Source organism: Marmota flaviventris, chromosome 5 (assembly GCF_047511675.1).
Source record: "Marmota flaviventris isolate mMarFla1 chromosome 5, mMarFla1.hap1, whole genome shotgun sequence".
NCBI lineage: Eukaryota > Metazoa > Chordata > Mammalia > Rodentia > Sciuridae > Marmota > Marmota flaviventris.
The window spans coordinates 100,333,053-100,353,878 of NC_092502.1; the positions used below are offsets into that span (position 1 = coordinate 100,333,053).

The following is a 20,826-nucleotide window of genomic DNA, read 5'->3' on the forward strand; positions in this document are numbered from 1 at the left end:
ATTAGTCAATTCTATTATTTTATTTGGTTAGTTTAACATCTCAGGGATTCTATCAATGTAGAGAATTCTACTAGCAATATCAGATGAGGAAACTAAGGAAATAGAGTTGAATTCAAAATCTTTGATTTTGAACAGAGGCATGTGGAATTAAAACGCAAAACTACATAGACCACCAGGAATTGCACTGTAGACTGGCATTGAGGAGATTAATAATAGGGCTACTAGTGAGAGGAAAAAGGAAAGGAATTGGGCTGGGGAGCACACTGACTGGGAAGGAGCTGAGAAAAAGGCTAAAGTTAATTTACATGTGTATATTGGATACTCTCTTCCTCTATATTTTTGTCATCTTTCTTTACTCTTAACAACTAAATATTTCCTGGGTCCTATGGATTCTGACTCTACAGTATAGATTTTTGGATAGTGTGTAGTCACTGACAAAACAGGAAGTTGAAACTCTAAGCATTCACCTTGACATACTTACTTCAAGGTTGATGTAAAGTAGTTTGCATAAAGTAAGATGTCCTTGCCAAAAATCTTTAGGGCTGCTTTGCTTATATATCACATTATCATTCTTCATAGCAACCACATATGCCTGGTCTACAGAACTTGGATTTCAGAGGGAGTCATTTTTGTGAGCTTCAGCAGTTTCAGAGAGAAAAGAACTTATGAGAGAATGGTAGGAAATAGAGCATAGAGGGAAAGCATTAAACCTGAAAGAATTCCAAGAACAAACTGCAAAATGGGTACAGAGAAATGAATAGCCATGTTTGGCAGAAGCTGTGTAGAGTGGACAAACAGAAGAAAAACGTACAGGGCAGGTGAGAACCTGCGAGTGACAGTCACTAAAGCCCAGGCAAGGCATTTACACTACATCCCATAGAACCCTGGGGAGCTGCTGCAGGCTTGAGCATGAGTGAGACAAGAGCAAGAGTAGTTAAGACGTGACAAATGGTAAGAACTAAAGAGGAAAGGCACAGAAAACCAGAGGCCGGAGGCTTTACTAATCATTCCAGGTGAGGTCGGAGGGTGATAGTGGGAGGGAAAGGAAAAAATTTAACCTAAGGGGCAGTGTGAAACATACTTAAAGCTAGTTTTGTCCTCAATTAAAACCTAGAGAATGGCCACTTGCAGTCATTGCTAAAGAACTGCTTATGAGATGCTAAGAATTCTTAACATTGATTGGGAGGTAAACTGCCATTATTATGATCAAATACATAAGAGGGCATGAAATTCTAATGGCTCATAAAATCACTTTTAAAGGAAGCTTTCATTAAGCTTAACAGAGACTTAGAAAAAAATAGATGTTTGATTTAAGTAAAAATAATTTTTAAGAAGACCATGATTGGTTGCAAGGTGATGAGTATTTTTAAATTTCTAAAATAATTACTGCTGATTTTAGCAAGGCAGTAATAATGACTTAAATGATTGACAGATCTATTTTGTCTACTTTTGCAAATATATTTATATATCTCTTTTTGCAGATCTATTTTTCTACTTTTGAAAATCACTATTGCCAACCTATTATTAATCAAAAGTTCACTATTTTGCAAATGCACCTATGAGTAAAACTGTGAAACACAGACAACACAATTTAAAGCACCCACTTCTCAGTGTATGTGCCAACTTACTTTCTATTTTCATTTATGGGATACATTGTTGTTGAGCACCTACTATATGATAAGTATTTTGCTGATGTTAGATGTACAATGAAAAGTAAAATAGAAAAACAAACATAGCCTGAACATAAATGAGCTCACAAAGTAATGGAAAAGGTAGATATTGAATACTTTTTAAAAAATCTTCCAAATATGTAATTCAAAACTGTGATAAGAGCATGAAGGAAAATTATAGGGTGTTATAAAATCTTATAATAGGGAGTCTAAACCAAGTCTGAGTCTGAGAAGGTGTTTTTAAGGAAACTGTCTTTGAACTGAAATCTGGATATGGAAGAGTAAAATAGGGAAAGGAGTAGGTAAGAGAACTAGATGAAAAGATGAGCATAGGGAAATAATTACATACAATAAAATGAAAATATTCTCTAACCTGTTGAGTAATAGTGTCCCATGGTCCCTGTAGCAGCCTCATCTGATAGCACTCGTGGACTCCTTCCCATATGTCCTTCAGGGCTAACGGTCTCCCATCTGTGAAGGTGAATGGCAAGACTGTTAGTGATTCATGTGACACAGTGGTGCTTGGTGCTGATCTAAAAGTACTAGAAGTGTACCAACACTTTTAAAAAATATATTTACTAGGTTATACCTTACTTGCATATCAAAAACATCCTGTATGAATTATTATTTTCTTCCTGAGAAACATTTTAACATTCAAACTTTTCTCCTTTGTATCAGCCTAGCAGTTAAATTTTCTGCCCACTCTTGCCTCCAGGAATTTTATGAAATAAACAAAAGCCAAATGTGTTTTAGAGAGAAATGATAGATAGGAAGCATAGGCAATGGACCAGGTATACAGGCTCCCATATTCACAAGGGCTCACTAAGAAATATGTCAAACCTTGATACTTCCTCTGTTCCTTAAAACAAAGACACAGTACTCATGTCTCTTTAAATTTCACTCTCCTGTTGATTATGTGCAATGTCCATGTCACTCAGCTGGATATCATGGAGAACAGGGAGAAAGAAAACATATAATTTCTCCTAGTAAGGAGCCTACCATCTACCAGGGAAACTATAACAAACCATGAATAATTTAAAATACTAGGGAGAGAGAGATAGCTGCCAGAGGAAAAATTCAGTTCTCTGAGAGTCCAGAGAGGGAGACATTAGCACCCAGTGGCTGCACTAGGTGGAGATAGGGACTGTTGAGGATGGAGTGACATGAGAAGGGGTTGGCATGAAGAGATTGGTAAAAAGCATCAGTGAACAATAATCCTCCTTTTAATTCTTTAGGCAGTTTTACTTAACCATCCATATTCAGTAACAACCCAAATAATATATTTTGTGAAGATCACTATGGCACTTATATTATATGAAAGATGAGTAAAGAGGAGGAATAGATACTGTTATGGTTTAGATATTTGGTGTTTCCCAAAAGCTCATGTGTGAGACAATGCAAGAAGGTCTAGAGGAGGTTGAGAGCCTTAATCCAATCAGCGAATTAATACCCTGATAGGGATTAACTGAGTGGAAACTGAAGACAGGTAGGGTGTGGCTGGTGATTGGGTTAATGGGAGAATGTCTTGGGTATGTATTTTGTATCTGGTGAGTGGGGTGTCTATCTCTGCTTCCTGATCATCATGTGAGCTGCTTCCCTCAGCCACACTCTTCTGCCATGATGTTCAGCCTCACCTTGAGCCCCAAGGAATGGAACAGCTGCCTATGGACGGAGACCTCTGAAACCATGAACCCCCAAATGAACTTTTCCTCCTCTAAAATTATTCTTGTCAGGTCTCTTAGTCACAGCAGTGAAAATGCTGACTAAAATACATACTTAAGTTCAAAAAGGCAGAAAGAGGGAGTTATGTAGGGACTTTCAAAACACATACTCCTGGAAAGAAGGAATCTAAATGCTAGAACTTAGTACTTCTTGGCCCTTCAGAGCTATCAAGTCCTCAAGGCTTATGGAAGTGTGCATTATTACTTAAAGAGGATACCTTATATACTGAATTATTAGAAGTGCTTGGTCATCAAGTGCAACAAAACTCAGTGAAATAATCTACCCTAAATCTTCAAAAAACTAAAAAGCATCATGGTATTCAGATTTACAAAGTATAAGTAAAAAGGAAGGGTGTTGGAGAAATTTGCTACATTTGGAGTTCAGGCTGTTTAAACATTCATGTTTGTAATTACTCTCTGTGAGAGACTGTAAGTTATTTTGTTTTTAACTTTACCTGTAAAATGAAGATAATAATTCTTTTCAAATTTTGTTCTCATGAGGCTTACATTAGTGACTATACCCAGGACTATGTTGGATGTACAATGAGAATTCAAAAATATTAGGTAACTTCTTCTAGCCCCAACTCCACTGTGCCAGCAATTCTCAAAGCGAAAAGATTAATTTCTGGACTGTTATTTCTTAGAATGTTCCGAAGTTTCTACACTATGCACATTGTCTTTGATATAGTAATATACTAATAGCATAAGTAGGGCATTTCTCATGTTTGACCTGAAAAGTTGAACTTTTCCTCAACCTTTATTTTCAATAAATAGCAATAGAATATTTTGATACATTTTCAATAAGTATCTTCATCTTGGCATTTATCTGGCGGCAGGAGACCATTATCTTGTGATAAATAGTTTTATTCCATTGACATTTCCATGTCTGTAAAATGAACGAGATTTATTCATCCAATTAACATTTGAATGTCATGTTTAGCTACAAGTTAAAAACAAGCTGCCTTCAGTATCTGTGTTATATTGTTTTCTGAACACATTTACAGAGTAGGGCCAAACTCTGCTCTTAAGATAAGCAGTGCACATCTTCAAAATATGCACACATGTTCAAGCTTTTGTGTGTGTGTGTGTGTGTGATGTGTGTTGATGTTGAAAATACAATCTGAGATACTTCAGAGTCAAACAGCAAACTAAATAATCAAATTGCAAAAAGATGACATGATTTTAAAATAATTTTTACAATGTCAAAGAGGAACTCAAGTAGTGGGATAATAAAAGGTCAGAGCTGGTATAACTACTAATTTTATAAACAAGGCAACCAAGGTCTTGGGAAACACAAATCTGTAGAATTAAGCAGTCAGTTCATGACTGAGCCAAAGTCAGCATCCAGGTTTCAGGACTCACAACCTAGTGCTCTTCCCGCTATTCCATGCTGCCTCCAAGGGCAGAGATACTGCATGCTCTTTATAAATACTGAAAAGTAACAAATAAAAGAATGCCTTTCTTAATGTTTTTTCCTCTAAGAAAAAGCCTTGTAGACCTAGAGAAGAATGTTTGGTTTAATATCTGGTAATCAGTAATGATTTTAATTTTATTCCTTAAAATATTTCAGCCAATATTTGAAGTACATGGTTTGGAAGTACCACTGTCAAAACCCTGCATACTCTGATGGAAACATTCATACAAAATGCAGTAATAAGTGCAGAAACCCAGAACAAATGTTATGGAATTTTTACCAGATTTGATACTAGAATTGAGAGTATGTACCATAAATTTCCAGACAACACCAAATCTAGAGGGGAAGAAAATGAATTCCTTAGAATACAGGAATTAACCGCTCTAGTCAACCTAGAGTAACAGTCACAAAAATTAAAAATAAATTTAAAACGTAAAAACTGAATGTTTTACTTACATCACAAAAAAATACATATTATTAAAATGATTTAGAATTTCTATGGTTTTAACTTTTCTGGTTTTTTAAAAGCCAATACCACATTAATAATTATTTAGACTCTTTCTATATCATTTGATAAAAACAGAATGACTAATATAAATGTATTTCTCCTGTCCTTGATTTTAACTTAATTTCAAAAGTTATAGTATGGAGGCTGGGGATAGCCCTGAGTGGTACAGTATGTGTGTAGCAGGCACAAGACCCTGAAATTAATCCCCATCATTCCCAAAAATTGTATTAAAAATGTTTTTATTAATGAAAAAAATCACCACAACCCTCCCTCCCTTGCCACATATACACACACTGACACCTGATCATGCCTTTTCTCTGTTCTGCACACAATGCTACTAAATCAGAAAACTGGGAGTTACTCTACATTCCTCTTTCTCAATCTCATGTCTCATAATGAAAAATAGGGTCTATTACTACTTATAAATTTCTCTGGATCTGTGCTCTCCATTCCATTCCCACTGCACCAGAATTCTAGTTCAAGACTCCAACAATTGCCTTTGTCATCTCCTACAGTCTCCAGAGCTTGGTTCCTGCCCTTGTTGGTTTCAAACATAAATATTATAAATATCCTGCTCTGGTAAACACCATTCCTTAGTTTTACCTTTCTAATGGTATAAACTCCAAGCAACACCATGGCCCCTGTTGCTGTCTCTGCCGTTCTTCACTATGAATCAGTCCTTAGGCAAAGTGGAGATTCCATCCCACCTCTCACTCACACAAACCAGTCAATCCTTCACCCTGTTGCTTTTCTCACTGCAAGTATCACTCTATGAAATCATCTTACTTGTTTATATCTTTTCCTGCCTTTCCCAAGTAGCATGCAAGTTCTATGAAGTCAGATCTTGATTATTCTAGTTCCTGCATATATCCACCACCTGAATCAGGGTTTGGCACAGAATAAGTGGTCAATAAAGATTGACTAAATTGATTAAATCAGTGGTGTTGGTGCAGGTTTATATACATCTTCATATTCAGTATTGTAACATAAACATTTCCCACACTGGATAAAAGTAATAATTATGATTTTACAGGTTATGTGATATTGTACTATAACGATACACTGCAATTTACTTAAGTATTCCTCTGATGTTGGTTACTTGAGTTATTACCAGTTTTGAAATGGTACCTGGCACAAAGGAGTCATGAACTAAGCCAAAGCAATTTTTCTTCTTTTCAATTATTTTCTTTTGATAAATTCAGTAGAAGGGAATTACTAAGTCAAAGTGAAAAATAACTTTTAATTCAAGATAGAAGAACTAGTATCTTGCCACATCAAGATTCTCCCTCATGTAATGAGATAAGGAGTTAATTTTAGAAACAGATATTTATATAATTTGGCACCTAATATATGCCAAGCATTTATTCTAAGCCTTTGTGATACATCAGGAAGCAAAACAATGTTTTTTTGTGCATTCTTGTGGTGGGCAGAGGGGGGTAATGGTGTGATGATAAACAATGAATATAAGTGAGTGAATTGCAAAGCATGTTAAAAAGTGTGGTGTGGACTATGGTAAAAAAGAAAAAGTAGAGTAGACCAAGGAGTGCTGGCCAGGGGTGGGTTTGTGATTTTAGATCACCTGTGAGCAAACACTGGGAGGCATTAGCTCTGAAGATCCCTGAATAAAAGAGGGAAGAGGGAAGAGAGGAGAGTGAACCAGTAGCAAGGCTACCACAGGATAGACTCAGGGAATCCCTTTCAGGGCATTAAAGACATCTTTTTTTTTTTTTTTTTTTTAAGAAAAGACTATATGTAATTCACATATGTACAATTCACCAATTTAGAATGCACAGCTCAATGGTAAGTCTCAGAGTTATGTAACTATCACCTCAATCAAATTTAGAACATTTTATCACCTGAAAAGAGAGACCCCAAATTCATTAGCAGTCATCCTCATAATGCTTCCACCTGTCCAGTTCTAGGAAACCACTAATTTACTTTCTGTTGGAGTAGAATTGATGGGTCCTAAGGCAACTCTGTATTTAGCCTTTTGAGGAATTACCAGACTATTTCACAAAATGGTTTCACTGTTTAACATCTCATCAACAGTACATGAAGGTTATAGTTTTGCTACATTCTTTCCAATATTTGGTATTGTTTTGTCTCTTCATTTTGGTCATCCTAGTAGGTGTGAAATGGTAGCTCACTGTGATTTTTGATTTGCATTTTCCCTTATCATATGTGACACTCAGCATACTTTCATGTCACTATATTCTTTGGATATATGTCTATCCATATCTTTTGCCCTGTTTTTAAACAGGGTTATTTGTCTTGCTATTAAGGCATAAGAGTTTTTTATGTATTCTACATACAAGTCCCTTATCAGATATATTTACTCTTAAATTATCCATTTCTGTGGGATGTCATTTCACTTTGTTGGTGTCCTTTGAGGCACAAAAGATTTAATTTTGATGAAATCCAACTTATCTATTTTTTATCTTTGTTTGCTGGTGCATTTGATGTCATTTCTAATACATATCTGGATCTATTACAAGATTATGAAGATTTACTCCTATATTTTCTTTTAAAAGGATGTTGGCTTTTGAAACAAGAAGACATTGCAGGGTTTTCAGCAGAACCATGGCATCCCCTGACTTAAATTTGATAAGGGTCACATTCTGTATCTCCTTCAAACATTTGAACTAAATGAAACAAAAATGCTCATTCACCTTTCTTTGACACATCATTGTATGATATTATTTTGTTGTTCTTTATGCATTATTTGGGAGTCTCTTCCACCTACACTGTAGACTTCATGTGGGCAGGAAACTTGACTGTTTGGTTCCCTGCTCTATTCCCAGCATCTAGACCAGTGTGTGCAATGCTGGAACTATAAGATAGTACAAAATGAGAAGAAGGACTTGTACCACATCAAGTCACAGCCATGAACGAGCCCAGGTTATGAGTCAGGAGTACCCAGTGGAAACTAGCTTGCAGAGAGGAGTGTGCTATAGCAAGAAAAGCAGCCACAAGTGGCCAGGAAAGCATCTGCCTCAGTAGAGTCCCTGGCTGAACTCCCAAAGAAGCATGGCCAAGCTTGATTTAGGGGGTAACTTTGCTTCACAATAAACCCCATTTTCATGTTAACCCAATTTTCAGAAACAACTAGAAAAAAGTTGCAAACACAATTGAGTATAAGATATAAAGGCTATTCTGACTAGGACAATTCTGACAGTTATGACTTCCTTGACTAGACTCTCCAGATTGTGGTAACCAGTTTCCTAAATTCAACCCTCTTAGGAAAAATGAAGAAGGTCAATAAGCAAATATAATCCCCTTATCAAAATATGTGATCCTTGTATTTGAAACTGAGTGGTTGTTGATTGAGTATATTATGTCTTCTATAACTTGAATAGTTCTCAAGGGCTGCTGCAAAGTCTCTTCAGTGCCTCCTGAGACTCTTCTGTTTGGCACCCCTGCCAGAGCATGGTAGGCCTGGTGGGGCTGTAAGGAACAGAATTTAAATGCTTAAAACAAACATATCAGGACTTAAATATTTATAAGACCACTGTTCTTTGAAATAGTCACCTAGGGAGGTTAACTGACTATTCAACAAATTCAACAAATATTTATTCCAACAATGCTGTAATGTTGTCAGTGGAACTGCTCCTTTGGAAGTGTCTTCAGAGCCAGGCATGGAACTAATTACTTTGTAGTCACAAAATAGGTTTGAATAATAATTTTAAAAAGTATACACATTAGGGCTGGGGTTGTGACTCAGTGGAGGAGTGCTTGCCTAGCATGGGTGAGGCACTGGGTTTGATCATCAGTACCACATAAAAAATAAAATAAAGATATTGTATCCATCTACAACTAATTTTTTTTGAAATATACCCATTATATTCCCTATATTTTGCTCCAACTGATTTTTCTGTCTCAAAACAAATTCCCCTTTAACGGATAACTATCTGCTGACTTTTAGTCATAAGGATTAGAAGTTTCAAAATCTGTAATTTCCAAAATGTGTTGAGTTGTAGCCCTGTGATTTGGGAAAAGTCTGTAATTTGCTTTTCCCCTGCTTTATGAACCTCTTGTTTCCAATGACCATTTACACTATAAAAGGTCTGGGTAAATACAGCTTTTTCCCTTTGACAATAATGACTTAAAGGAGTATAATGTGGGTTCTCTTTCCTCAGCCTTCATCACTGGTTTTCTTAGTCATAATTCACACCTTCATGATCAAAGGTAGACAAAAGTTAGTACTAAGATTATTTTTACATAATCAGAAATATTTTCAAGACCCTTACATGTACTACTGACACCTCAAATGTATTCAAATACAATTGTAACTCTAATTATTTCAAGAACAAAATGTAACCTTCAGAAATCCCATTGAAACCACTTTGCCAAACATGCCATGAACCACATCACAGAAAAACAAGCTTAAATGGGACAGAAACTTGAAGTATTTTATATATACCTATTTACTGACAAAAATTGAAGAACAAAAAATTAAAATATGGCTATAAATAAATACTTGGTTAAGTGCATAAAACACATTATTATGTATCTACATGTTCAAAGTATCTCCATCAGAAGCCATAATCCATCTTAAGAAGGTCTATTTTTTTCTGTCTGGCCTCATTCAGAGAAGACATAAATATACTCAATCAACAACCACTCAGTTTCAAATACAAGATACTCAGTAGTACTAATTTTAACATGTTTAGTTAATGAGAAATCTCATTAATCATAACATCAAGGCCAAGAAGCTCAGTAAAATCCCTCAAATACTTGAACAATTAAAGTATAAAACAAAATAATTTCAGTGGAAATCCACAAAATGAGCATAGTAAATTGAAGTCATTTATTTAAAAAGTGTTTGTTGAATGCCTACTTTATGCTGGTTACCTGGAATGATAATACATATTTAAGCTAAAGTAATGCTCTGTCAGCAACCTAAAATGTCAATGACAAAGAGGAAGAGACATTGAGCAAAAATTGGAATAGAATAATTAAAAAGTACAATCTTTAGCAACTGCCAGTAGCATTTAATTTAACATTTTCATATAAAATCTCTCAATTGAATAATAACCTACATGTCAAGTAATCTATATATTACTCAAAATGTGCAGCTTCCTAAATTAAATTTCTCAGGGCTATTAGTTTTCATGAATCCAATAATGGCATGAGATATTTCACTAACACTACCTAACTCTAGTGCAAGCACACTGAAGTTACCTTCATCCTTCTTGTGCATGGTTTCACTAAAAATTCTTAACTACCAAAATGAAGTTTAGAATGAATATAAATTATTCATAGTAAGTTTAAGAATAATGTTCTGGATGTGGTCACTGGAAATAAAAAGGAAAGAGTATATTTTTCATAATGAAATATGCCTTTGTTCAACAGATTGTCTTCAACAGAGCCTTGAAGGATATAAAAATTCATGTCATACTCCACAATGAGGCAGAGAGATGCTTCACCAAAGGAGAAAATTCATTTTTGCTTCAGTGAGAAAATTATATTGTGATATGAAATGAGTATAATTGTTCATGTACATTCATATCAGCTACTATGCTGGCTAATTCTGTAATTTTATTTATCTCTACAAATATTTTAATACTTTGTATCTTTATTCATTTTAGGAAATCTAAGCCAAAATTCCATAAGTATAGATTATGGCAACTTCTTTTTACTTATATACAACATCAATTACTTAATTTAACTTAGATGTTTCTTAAATATCACTTAATTATTTGAATGAGTGTCATGCAGAAAAAAGTCTGAGTCCCAACTCCATAGTTTTCTATAATAAATCATTGAACCTCTCTGAGCACTCAGTTTTTGTGTTAGTGCATGAGGACAAAAACAGTTCTGACCTTCAATGTTATTGTAAGGATCAAGACACAAAATGCAGCTGGCAGGACTAAAAGCTGGCAGTGCCAAGCCCACTTCATAATATTAGTGACAATCCTAGAATTCTGTGAGATAGGTATTATTGTTGTCTCAAATATTTTTTCACTTGATGGGAGACAGTAAACAGAAAATTTCAATTCCTTATGCAAGGTCATACAAATAGTAAGCAGCAGAGCTAGAAATCAAAACCAAGTCTTCCTAGCTCCAGATCCTGTATTTTCCACCATTATTCTTATGTATCTATACACAGGAACACTTTGTAAACTGTAAAGTGATGCACACATAGTGCTTTTTTGTTGCCACTAATAATGGTCTCCATCAATCTGGCTAACCTAGGAGTATCTAGAATGTTGCCTTCCTCGTTTTCTCCCTAGACCTGTACTACTTTCCCCACATCATTGCATGAACAAATCCCATGTCCAGCCAAGGCCTTTCTAGTTTTTTTGTTTTGTTGTTTGTTTGTTATTGTTGTTTGGTAGCAGGGATTGAACCCAGGGGAACTTGACCACTGAGCCACATCTCCACCCCCCTTTTAAAAATATATTTTTAAAATTTAGAGACAGGGTCTCACTGAATTACTTAGGGCCTCACTAAGTTGCTGAGGCTGGCTTTAAACTCATGATCCTCCTGCCTCAGCCTCCTGAACCACTGGGATTACAGGAGTGCTCCCTGGTGCCCGGTTTATCAAGGCCTTTCTTGATCACTCCAGCTCAAGATCATCTCAAAACTCTGAGTCTTGGTGTCACTTTTTAACCTCTCTTATGGTCCCTAACATATTCTACTTCTTAAAGTGAATTTCAGTCCTGTCTTACTTCCCTAAGTAGACAGTCAGCTCTTGGAGGGCATCAATCATCTCTGAGAGCCTTTATTCATCTTTGCATTTAAGAAACATCTTCATACCTTGTGCATAAATATTTTCAAATATATGGAGAGATGAAAGTACACGATTTCTAGAGCAAATGGCACAATTCTTGCTAGGAATACAGACTGAATAATCATGATTTTAAAATTCATTGATTCAATGTTTTGCGTTAACAAAAAACCCCCCTCATACTTAATGTAAATTCATAGCATTAAGCAGCTGCAGATAAGATAGTGGATATCTGATTCTCAGTATCCAAACATAATTCCAAACTGAGAGAGGAATTACAAAATAAGTGTAAATCAGAGTTCTATTTCCCACCACTAAAGCCAAAGGGAGTTAGAGATTCTCTCATTCTACCTTTCTATCTTCACTTGACTCTATGATCGATCTATCTCTAAGTCCTTTTCTGTTTTTCATGATCAAGTTTAATTATTTGCAACCAAGTATACTTAGCTAATACAGCCTAAATAGATGGTTTAAAAGTCTTGCTTGGTAACTATTTTCAAAATTATCAACTCAAATGTTTAATATATTTGTCTAGTAATTTTGAGTAGAAAAATAAATGTAAGATGGTTTCTAATTACATAAGAAATTTTTACATGTTTCATTTTTTCTGAGGCACATTCAACAGCTCATAAAGAAGCAATTATAAGTCATCTTAAACTGTCTATACACTGTGTTAAGAAATTCATAATAATGAAAATAATGTGATAATCTCTCATTTAAATTAAATTAAATACTTAACCTAGTAGAGATACATATAAGACCTTCTTCAGGAATTGCTGAATTGGAAAATGTCCTAAGGAAAACAACACTGAGTCCATACAATACCTGAGACATCAACCATGAGATGCCATTATTGATCAGGGGCTCTGAGGACTAAAAGATCCAATAGATATCTGCAACATTAGGTCTGCTGGTTCTAAAACAGAGGATACTCATTTTCAATCATGTCCAAAGTGTTCTGAGGTTTTTATCTCAATCTCTCAGTTTAGTACCTCAGTTCTCAGCAGTTTGGACTCTTGACTTCCCTCAAACCTTGGCACCCCAGAACTTATTACTGGACCTATTACTCCTATACCAGCACTCAGACTATTTCACACCTAACTTGGTTGATCCCTTTCCATGGAAAATGCAACCTCTACCTTTTCAACATGGTACCTAATGTAGGGACTTTAACTCTGCTTTAATAACTTAAAGCAAGGGGAAAAGCAATAAGCTAGTAAGAAGTTGGGCTGTGTTTTTTTTTTCCAGCTTATTTTAAAAAACAGTTAAATTTTGTGCTGTGTACACAGTAGGCACTCATACACATTTCAATGGATGTTTCAAACAGAGTTCATTTTGCCAAGAGTAAAAGCAAAGAGATGTTTCTCCTATATGGAAGCACAATCACCTATCTAGGAAAGCTGAAATACAGTCTCTTACAGGCAAGAAAATAAGTTTACTTACCTTTTATTTCCTTTTTCAGGCATCTGAGTCTATTTAAAATTTGTTCCTTTTTGTATACATGGTGGGTTTTTTATTATTTTTAATTTTTTTTAGTTGTGTATGGACACAATACCTTTATTTTGTTTATTTATTTTTATGTGTTGCTGAGGATCCAACCTAGTACCCCACACGTGCAAGGCAAGTGCTCTACTGCTGAGCCACAACCCCAGTCCCTACATGGTGTTTTGTACTAACATGAGTTAGAATAAACCTTTAGATAATTCTGTCTCCACAGTTTTTAATACTTCTTTTGCACTTTAGTACATTATTAAACCAAGGCTTGATTTTTTTAATGTGATTCTATTCCTATCATGTTCTAACTCAGTATCCTACTCTACTCTAATTCCCCTAATGTTTCCAACATGTACAAGGTTCAACAAATTATTCTCATTAAATTTTGTCTATTATTTGGACTTTTCAGTTTGAATTTATTTATATTAGTTAAATAACTTTTCATTATTTTTCGTAATAACTTTCACTGTTTGCTCTTCAAATCTCATTTAAATCCCCAGAATCTCTTTTTAATCCACCAAAATTCATATTCTAGCTCATTATTATGAATTTGGCTAGATTTATTAACTGTTTACATAAATATAAATGTAAATATTGGAACTAACTTTCTTTCTTTCTTTTTCTTTTCTTTTTTTTTTTTTTTTTTTTTTTTTTTTTTTTTTGTGGTATTGAAGCTCAAACCCAGAGCTTCACATATGGGAGGCAAACACTTCACCACTGAGCTGTACCCCTAGCCCAATTTATGAACTTTCTTAAAGATGCTTTAAAATCAAATGAGATTCTAAATTAAATTTCTATCAAATTATTTTCCACTCTTTGTAATTAATAAACTGAACCGAAGTCCTTACCTCTCCAATCCACATTTTTTCTAATTTAATAACCTGCCTTAATTCCTTCTATATTGTGAAATTTTCCCCTGAAAATATGAAATAGTTTCTTTACAGTTAATTTTCTTTAAGAGGGGTTATTATTTTAAAATTTAAGAATGCTGGTGCTGGTTGTAGTGGCACACACCTGTAATTCCAGAGACTCGGGAGGCTAAAACAGGAGAACTGCAAGTTCCAGGTCTGCTTCAGCAACTTAGCAAGATTATAAGTAACATAGTGAGATCCCATCTCAAAAATGAAAATAACACAAAGGTCTGTGGATGTATTTCAGTGGTTAAGCACCTGTGGGTTAAATCCTCAGTACATAAAAAAAAATTAATAATGCTAATGACAATAAGAAAGCACAAGTTCCTTTTCCTTAAATTTTATGCATTTATTCCTATCTTAATTGTAATTTCTAGGAAATTTCCACATCTAATCCAATTCATTTCAGCTCATTATTTTTCACATTTTTTTCAGATCCTCCAACCCTTCAATATAATTTGACCTCTACACATGTTTTCAACCATTTCTTCTACAATTCATCTTAAGGGAACTCCTAATCCAAACAGATCGCTCACTGTTCCCAAAACATGTCATGGTCTCTCCAGGTCCAACAATTCAGCAGTCACCCTGCTCCCCTTCTATAATGCTTCTACAATGGTTAGCAAAGCTAACCAGCACTTTAATGTTGTTGGACAGAGCAACTGATGCTTTATTTTTATTCTTCAAATTCTCCCAACCCCCACCTTTCTTCCTATCATTCTCTATACATTTCATGTTCCAAAGCATGAACAACTCTTTTCCTCCTACTTGATGACTTCTACACCACTTAAATTCCAAACTTTCCATTATTCTCTTTCCCCTGTCCTTTAAATTGGTTTGGTTCATACTGCCTTTAAGAAGGAATTATTCTGTGGCTATTTCTTTCACCCTATTTCTCCGTGAGCACCCTAAAACAAGCAAACAGATCTTTCACATGAAGTACCAGGTAACATTTTTTAATTCTATACTCTGACTTTCTGGGCCTACAGTAAACAGACATTCAGTTGCTGAATGTAAGAAGTGTTTCCTTCTCTATTCACAAGCAGCCTTTCTGACTAATTAAAGAATGTGTCAAAACAGCTCCCCAGAAGAACCCATATGTCAGCCAAAGAATTAAATATTTTGAAAATGAGAAGAACTACTTGGTCCATTTCTCAATAGAGATTGAGAACAAAGGAAAAGAGACAGGGAAGAAATAAAACAGAATTGAAATGGAAATAAATTTAGAATTCTCTCATTATAATATAAAGGAAAAATATTTAAGCCCAGGAGTCTTGTTAAACCGTTATGTATATGCCTAAGATTTTTTTTTACTACCCTTCTACTGTTTTTTTTTTTTTTTAAGTTGTAGATGGACACAACACCTTTATTTTATTTTTATGCGGTGCTGAGGATTGAACCCAGTGCCTCATACTTGCTAGGCAAGTGCTCTACCACTGAGCTACAGCCCTAGCTCCTGCCATAAACTTTTGATAGAATCTAAGCCCTAAAGGCAAAATGGGATTTAAAAGGCCAAGGAATGATAAGAATGATGGGGAGTGGATAGGAGGCTTTGGCATAGTACTAATAATTCCTTAATACATTGTGTTTCAAAAAGACCTGAGTGCTACCTTATATACCTGTTATCCCAGCAACTCAGGAGGCTAAGGCAGAAGGAATGCACTTTTGAGGCCAGCCTCAGAAACTTAACAAGGCCCTAAGCAACTTAGTGAGACCTTGTCTCAAAATAACAAATATAAAGGACTGGGGATATAGCTCAGTGGTAGAGCACCTCTGGGTTCAATCCTCAGTCCTAAAACAAAAAACAGAAGAGCACTTACTTATCATTCATTGCTGAATGGAAAAATAAGTTAACTGTGTTCCACCATTTCTTCCAAAACTACAATGACAAAAATTGTTAGAGAAGAACACAACACTGGTAAGGGCTTCTATCTTCCCTTAAATGTATGCTATTGCCTTGGGAACTGAGCTCCTATGGGCCCAAGTAGCAGAAATGAGAGGCATGTAGAAGAATGACATTTGAACTTGGCTGTATGTCTTCAAGGATCAAATGAAAACATGTGTTTATAGAAGCAGAATGGTTAGAATAAATAAGTAATTTAATTTTAAAAAAAAGAAGTAGCAGAATGGCTTCTCAGCTGGTTTGGATGTTCACTTTTGAGACCTTAAGATGTTCCATTTTTCTTAGTCCACTATTGGTATAGTATTTGAGAAGTATCAAACTAAACAGTAAAGATATATAGAAGGTTTGGGTCCTGGGTCTCCCGGAACAATAGCATTCCTTCCTCCTTAGAACCCATAATAGCAGCTGAAGAAGGCACCATCACAACATTTTAGTTTTTGGCTATATTCAGAAATGTTTAGAAATTCTTCATTATTGGTTCATTCAATAAATATTTGTTGATGCCATGCCATATTTGATATTGCAGGTATCAAAATGGTTAAGTGCTTATAAAGTGTTATCTAAGTATTTAACACACAGCTAGCCATAAACACAGCTTCTAATTTTGTTGGTACCCGGTATCAATTTCCTTCATTACTCTTTTTCCTTAAATCTCACCTTCTAGCTCACCATATAGGGTTCAAATAAATAAATAAATAAATAGTTCAGTTATAGTGCAACTTGCCATATGGTAAAATATACAGTATGAGATGATATGCCAAGACATGGGAGGGACAAGAGCAGGTGGCCTGTTAGCTGAGTCTTGGGCACTAACTGGCCTGGTAGATACTGGATCATATATAGGAATAAGAAGAACTCACAGTTCAATAAATTTACATTTCAAGAAGTAGAATAAAGATTTCTTCTGAAATCTAAGCCAGTTAATAAAAGAAAGGGTAGGGCTGGGGATACAGCTCAGTTGGTAGAGTGCTTGTCTTTTATGCAGAGCCCTGGGTTCAATCCCCAGCACCATAAAAAATAAATAAATAAAATAAATAAATAAATAAAAGAAAGGGTAATGCAAATTTAAATGGAAACTACTTACTACTTGGTTTGCTTCTCCTATTAAAAGAAAAGATAAATTAATTTTTACTAACAATCAAAGGCAAACAAAATTCTAAGTATCAAAAACAAGGCTAAGTGAACTATTTTTGAAGCAACAACAACGACGACAAAAAAGACCCCTGGGCGAGAAATTTTACAATCATCCCTTTTCTAGGTCGGAACTCTCCTAGAATGAGACAAAGAAAAATCTGGACCTGGAATAAGAGGAAGATATTAGGAATCCATTCACTACACTGTCAGAGATTTGTTTAACAAACAAATGAGAAGCAAGGGTAATCAGATATCAAAGGAAGAGGAAATAGACTGGGGAGAATAAATGAAAAATTACAACTCCAGAGCAAAGGGTTATACCTTTTTAGGATGCCCATGAGTTTAAATTAGGAGGAAAAGAAAAAAGCAATTATTAGGATTTGATAAAGAAAAGAACCGTATTCATGTTTGTCTACATTATGCCTTGTAAAAATTAAATTTGATATTTTAATGTATCTAAGCAAGTAAGTACTGAATGCCTTCTGGACTGAAATAAAATTTAAAATTCTTACTACCCATTCTGTTCAACACAGAATTAGAGGTGGGAGAAATGTATCCACACAAAATATATGGCTTGTTTTGGATTTCTCTTATTAAGCATAGATGAAGGGCATCTTAAAAGTATATGAACAAAATCCAAGATTACTAGTTGTGCATGTTTGTATGTTTTTAAGGAACAGAAAATCATAATGAAGAAAAGATTTGAGGAAATATACTAATGTCATTAAAATATAATTGGACTTACAGGAACAATTACTGTGCTGTACTGTAAGGGGAGCTGTTGGCACATAAGAGCAAAGCACACGTATGAGCTCATCCACCAGCCTCAGCAAGACCCACTTCCAGCTAGAAGCTGTCATGTTTCAACACCTCCGATTCCCTAATGCTGACAAGCTAAACAACTTGTTTTGTCTCTGGGAGCTCTTCTCTGGTGATTAACTGCTTATGGTGAATACTAATTATGTGAAAGTACAGTATTGAAGAAGTAGTGCCCTATTTCCTCTACCTGCAGCCTCAACTTGTCTTTAAATCTAGAAGGTACAAGGCAGAGCCACTGCAAACCAGATCCAAGAAAGACATTCTCCTCCACTCCCACCCAAGTAATAAATATAACTCCTGATTTTGGTAAAGCACAGTTAACTGACAAGAAATCTCCATTTAACCCCTGGGCTCCAAACCCAATATAATGACAATAAAGTCAGTGTTTTAAAAGCTGGTAACAATCATACAGATAAATTTGCAGCAAGAGTTTGTGAATTAGTAAACTATCAGTGTCCTCAATTTCCTATGTCCCATGTTGAAAATTTACCCCAAATTGTCAGTTCTTAGGAAGTGCACCTCAGATTAAAATCTTCTCACCAGGGAGTCTATAAGAATTTGTTCTTGTGTTTTAAATCCTAAGTGCTTGTTAAACCGCCAGCACTGCAAAATTAGAGACCATTAAACAATATAAGGCAGCAAGTGATTAAATCTACCAAATACACATTCAAAGCAGCTTAAGCTACTTTTTAATTAAAAATAAAATATCATTGGCTAAATGCAGATGTCTTAGCTACCCAGAAAAAGTTAGAAGGCTGTTCAAAATGCAAAGTGCTTCTGATAAGTCCATACATAAAAGGAGTCATAGGGTAGTGGGTGGGCTGGACAGGGAGCTTTGTGTGGTCCCTAAACCACATGGCAGGATGTCCCAATGCTGACCTGGTTCAGGCAGTGGACATTGAGAAGGAGTCTCAGCTGCACTGCAGGGTAAGGACTCCATGTGGCTGCTGATTAAGTAAGCTTTATTAGCAAAGGCCCCCAAGGAGATAGGGTGTTCCACCTTCTTGGCAGGGGAACAAGTTGAATAACAGCATCACAGGAAGCTAAGGCATTGGAGATGTATAGATGGCCAAAGGAAATGTTCATTCTATTTTTAAATACAGCTTAAGCTAATTGATAAACATTTCTCAAAATAATCACTAGCTTTTGGGGAAGGAGGCATAGGGGCTTTTGAGTTAATGGGATCACTTGAGATTAAAAGAAAATCTTACTGTAAAGTTAGAAGTAAATAAACCTTGTAGCTTTAAGTTGTTCCTACTTGTTTAAAGTAAAGAAAAAGGGCCAGGGGGCTTAGTCAACTTCAGGCAGAAGGCCAAGATTCTGAAGATCAGACTTAAGGCTGGGATGATATCATTCACTCTGAAGTCTTGATTCTCTTTCTGAAGCATGAGAAAATTTACTGGTAAAACCTTACCTCACCCACAGTTTTCTTATTTTTAACTCTATTTTTTTTCCCTCTCAAGAATGATTTTCCAAATATGCATTCTGCCTTATATGTAAATGTTATGAATTTACTTTTAGCTTCAAAAATGGTCTTACCTAAGAAGCTTGCCCTAAAGTAAAGTACAGGCACTTGGTAGCTACTAGAATATAAGACATGATATTCATATTTAATCACTTCAGATGCTGCTGCAGTCTCCGTCACTTCAGAATCATCCAAGGGTACCTCTAAAACCTCCTGAAAAAAAGCAAAAAGAAAACAAAACGTGTTGGTCAGGAAAAAAACAGTATTTACATGGAAAGGGTAAGATGAAATCTCCTTCTTGCAAAATAACAGTTAAATAAATATAGGACTATGAGGTAAGGAAAAGGGAGTTACCCATATTAATGTTTAACATTGAGTCCTGGATAAATAGTAAAACCAGAAAACATTAGCAGTAAGTAATTCCAGATTGTTTTGGGTAGACACAGCAGCTCTGGGTAAAGAAACAGGAAGGGGAAAAAAGATGTTTTGCAACAGCAACTCTAAAAATCTTTACTGTACAATTTTAGCAACAAGATGAGGGCTATACAAGCTACCTTCTTCCCTACCTGTGAAAGTTAAAAACATCCTAACAATTGAATGAGAGGCTGTGAAATGTCCCTAAAGATTCTATTGTACTTGCCAAAAGATGATTCATTGTGTGCTGAACAATTCCCAGTTCCATTTTGAATAAGTTATTTTGCAAGAGGTTGAGTTTGTTAGGTATATTTGAAATCCTGATATGATTCTGTTTTCTTCATTATTGTGCTATCTTTGGTATAGTTCCACAACAAATCTTGATTTATAATAGAGTAGATGGCAAACATTAATGTCAAGTTAAGCAGGGTTTTATAAGTGGGATAGTCATTTCACTTCTTACCTAATTATTCTTATTGGTTGCTTTTTTTTTTAATGCATGCTGGTTTCTTGTGAATGTATCTTGAGCCAGGCCAGCTGGTGCCAATAGTTCCAGGTTCTCTGAAGCCTGAGGCAGAGGGATCAATTGAGCCCAGGAGTTTTAGACCAGCCTGGGCAACACAACCAGACTCCATCTCAAAAC

The 20,826-nt window shown here is 35.4% G+C and overlaps 1 protein-coding gene across 8 annotated transcripts in view; it reads right to left on the reverse strand.

The window, feature by feature from the left end:
• The window catches only part of Atg10 (autophagy related 10), a 304,230-nt gene that overhangs the window by 110,196 nt on the left and 173,208 nt on the right, over positions 1-20,826 (reverse strand). For all 8 annotated transcript variants that reach the window (XM_071612448.1, XM_071612445.1, XM_071612449.1 and 5 more), the window contains 2 exons: positions 19,844-19,982; positions 2,044-2,141 (listed from right to left, as the gene is read on the reverse strand). In XM_071612448.1, coding sequence (XP_071468549.1) covers positions 2,044-2,141; positions 19,844-19,982 — 237 coding nt within the window. The remainder of the gene's footprint in view (positions 1-2,043; positions 2,142-19,843; positions 19,983-20,826) is intronic.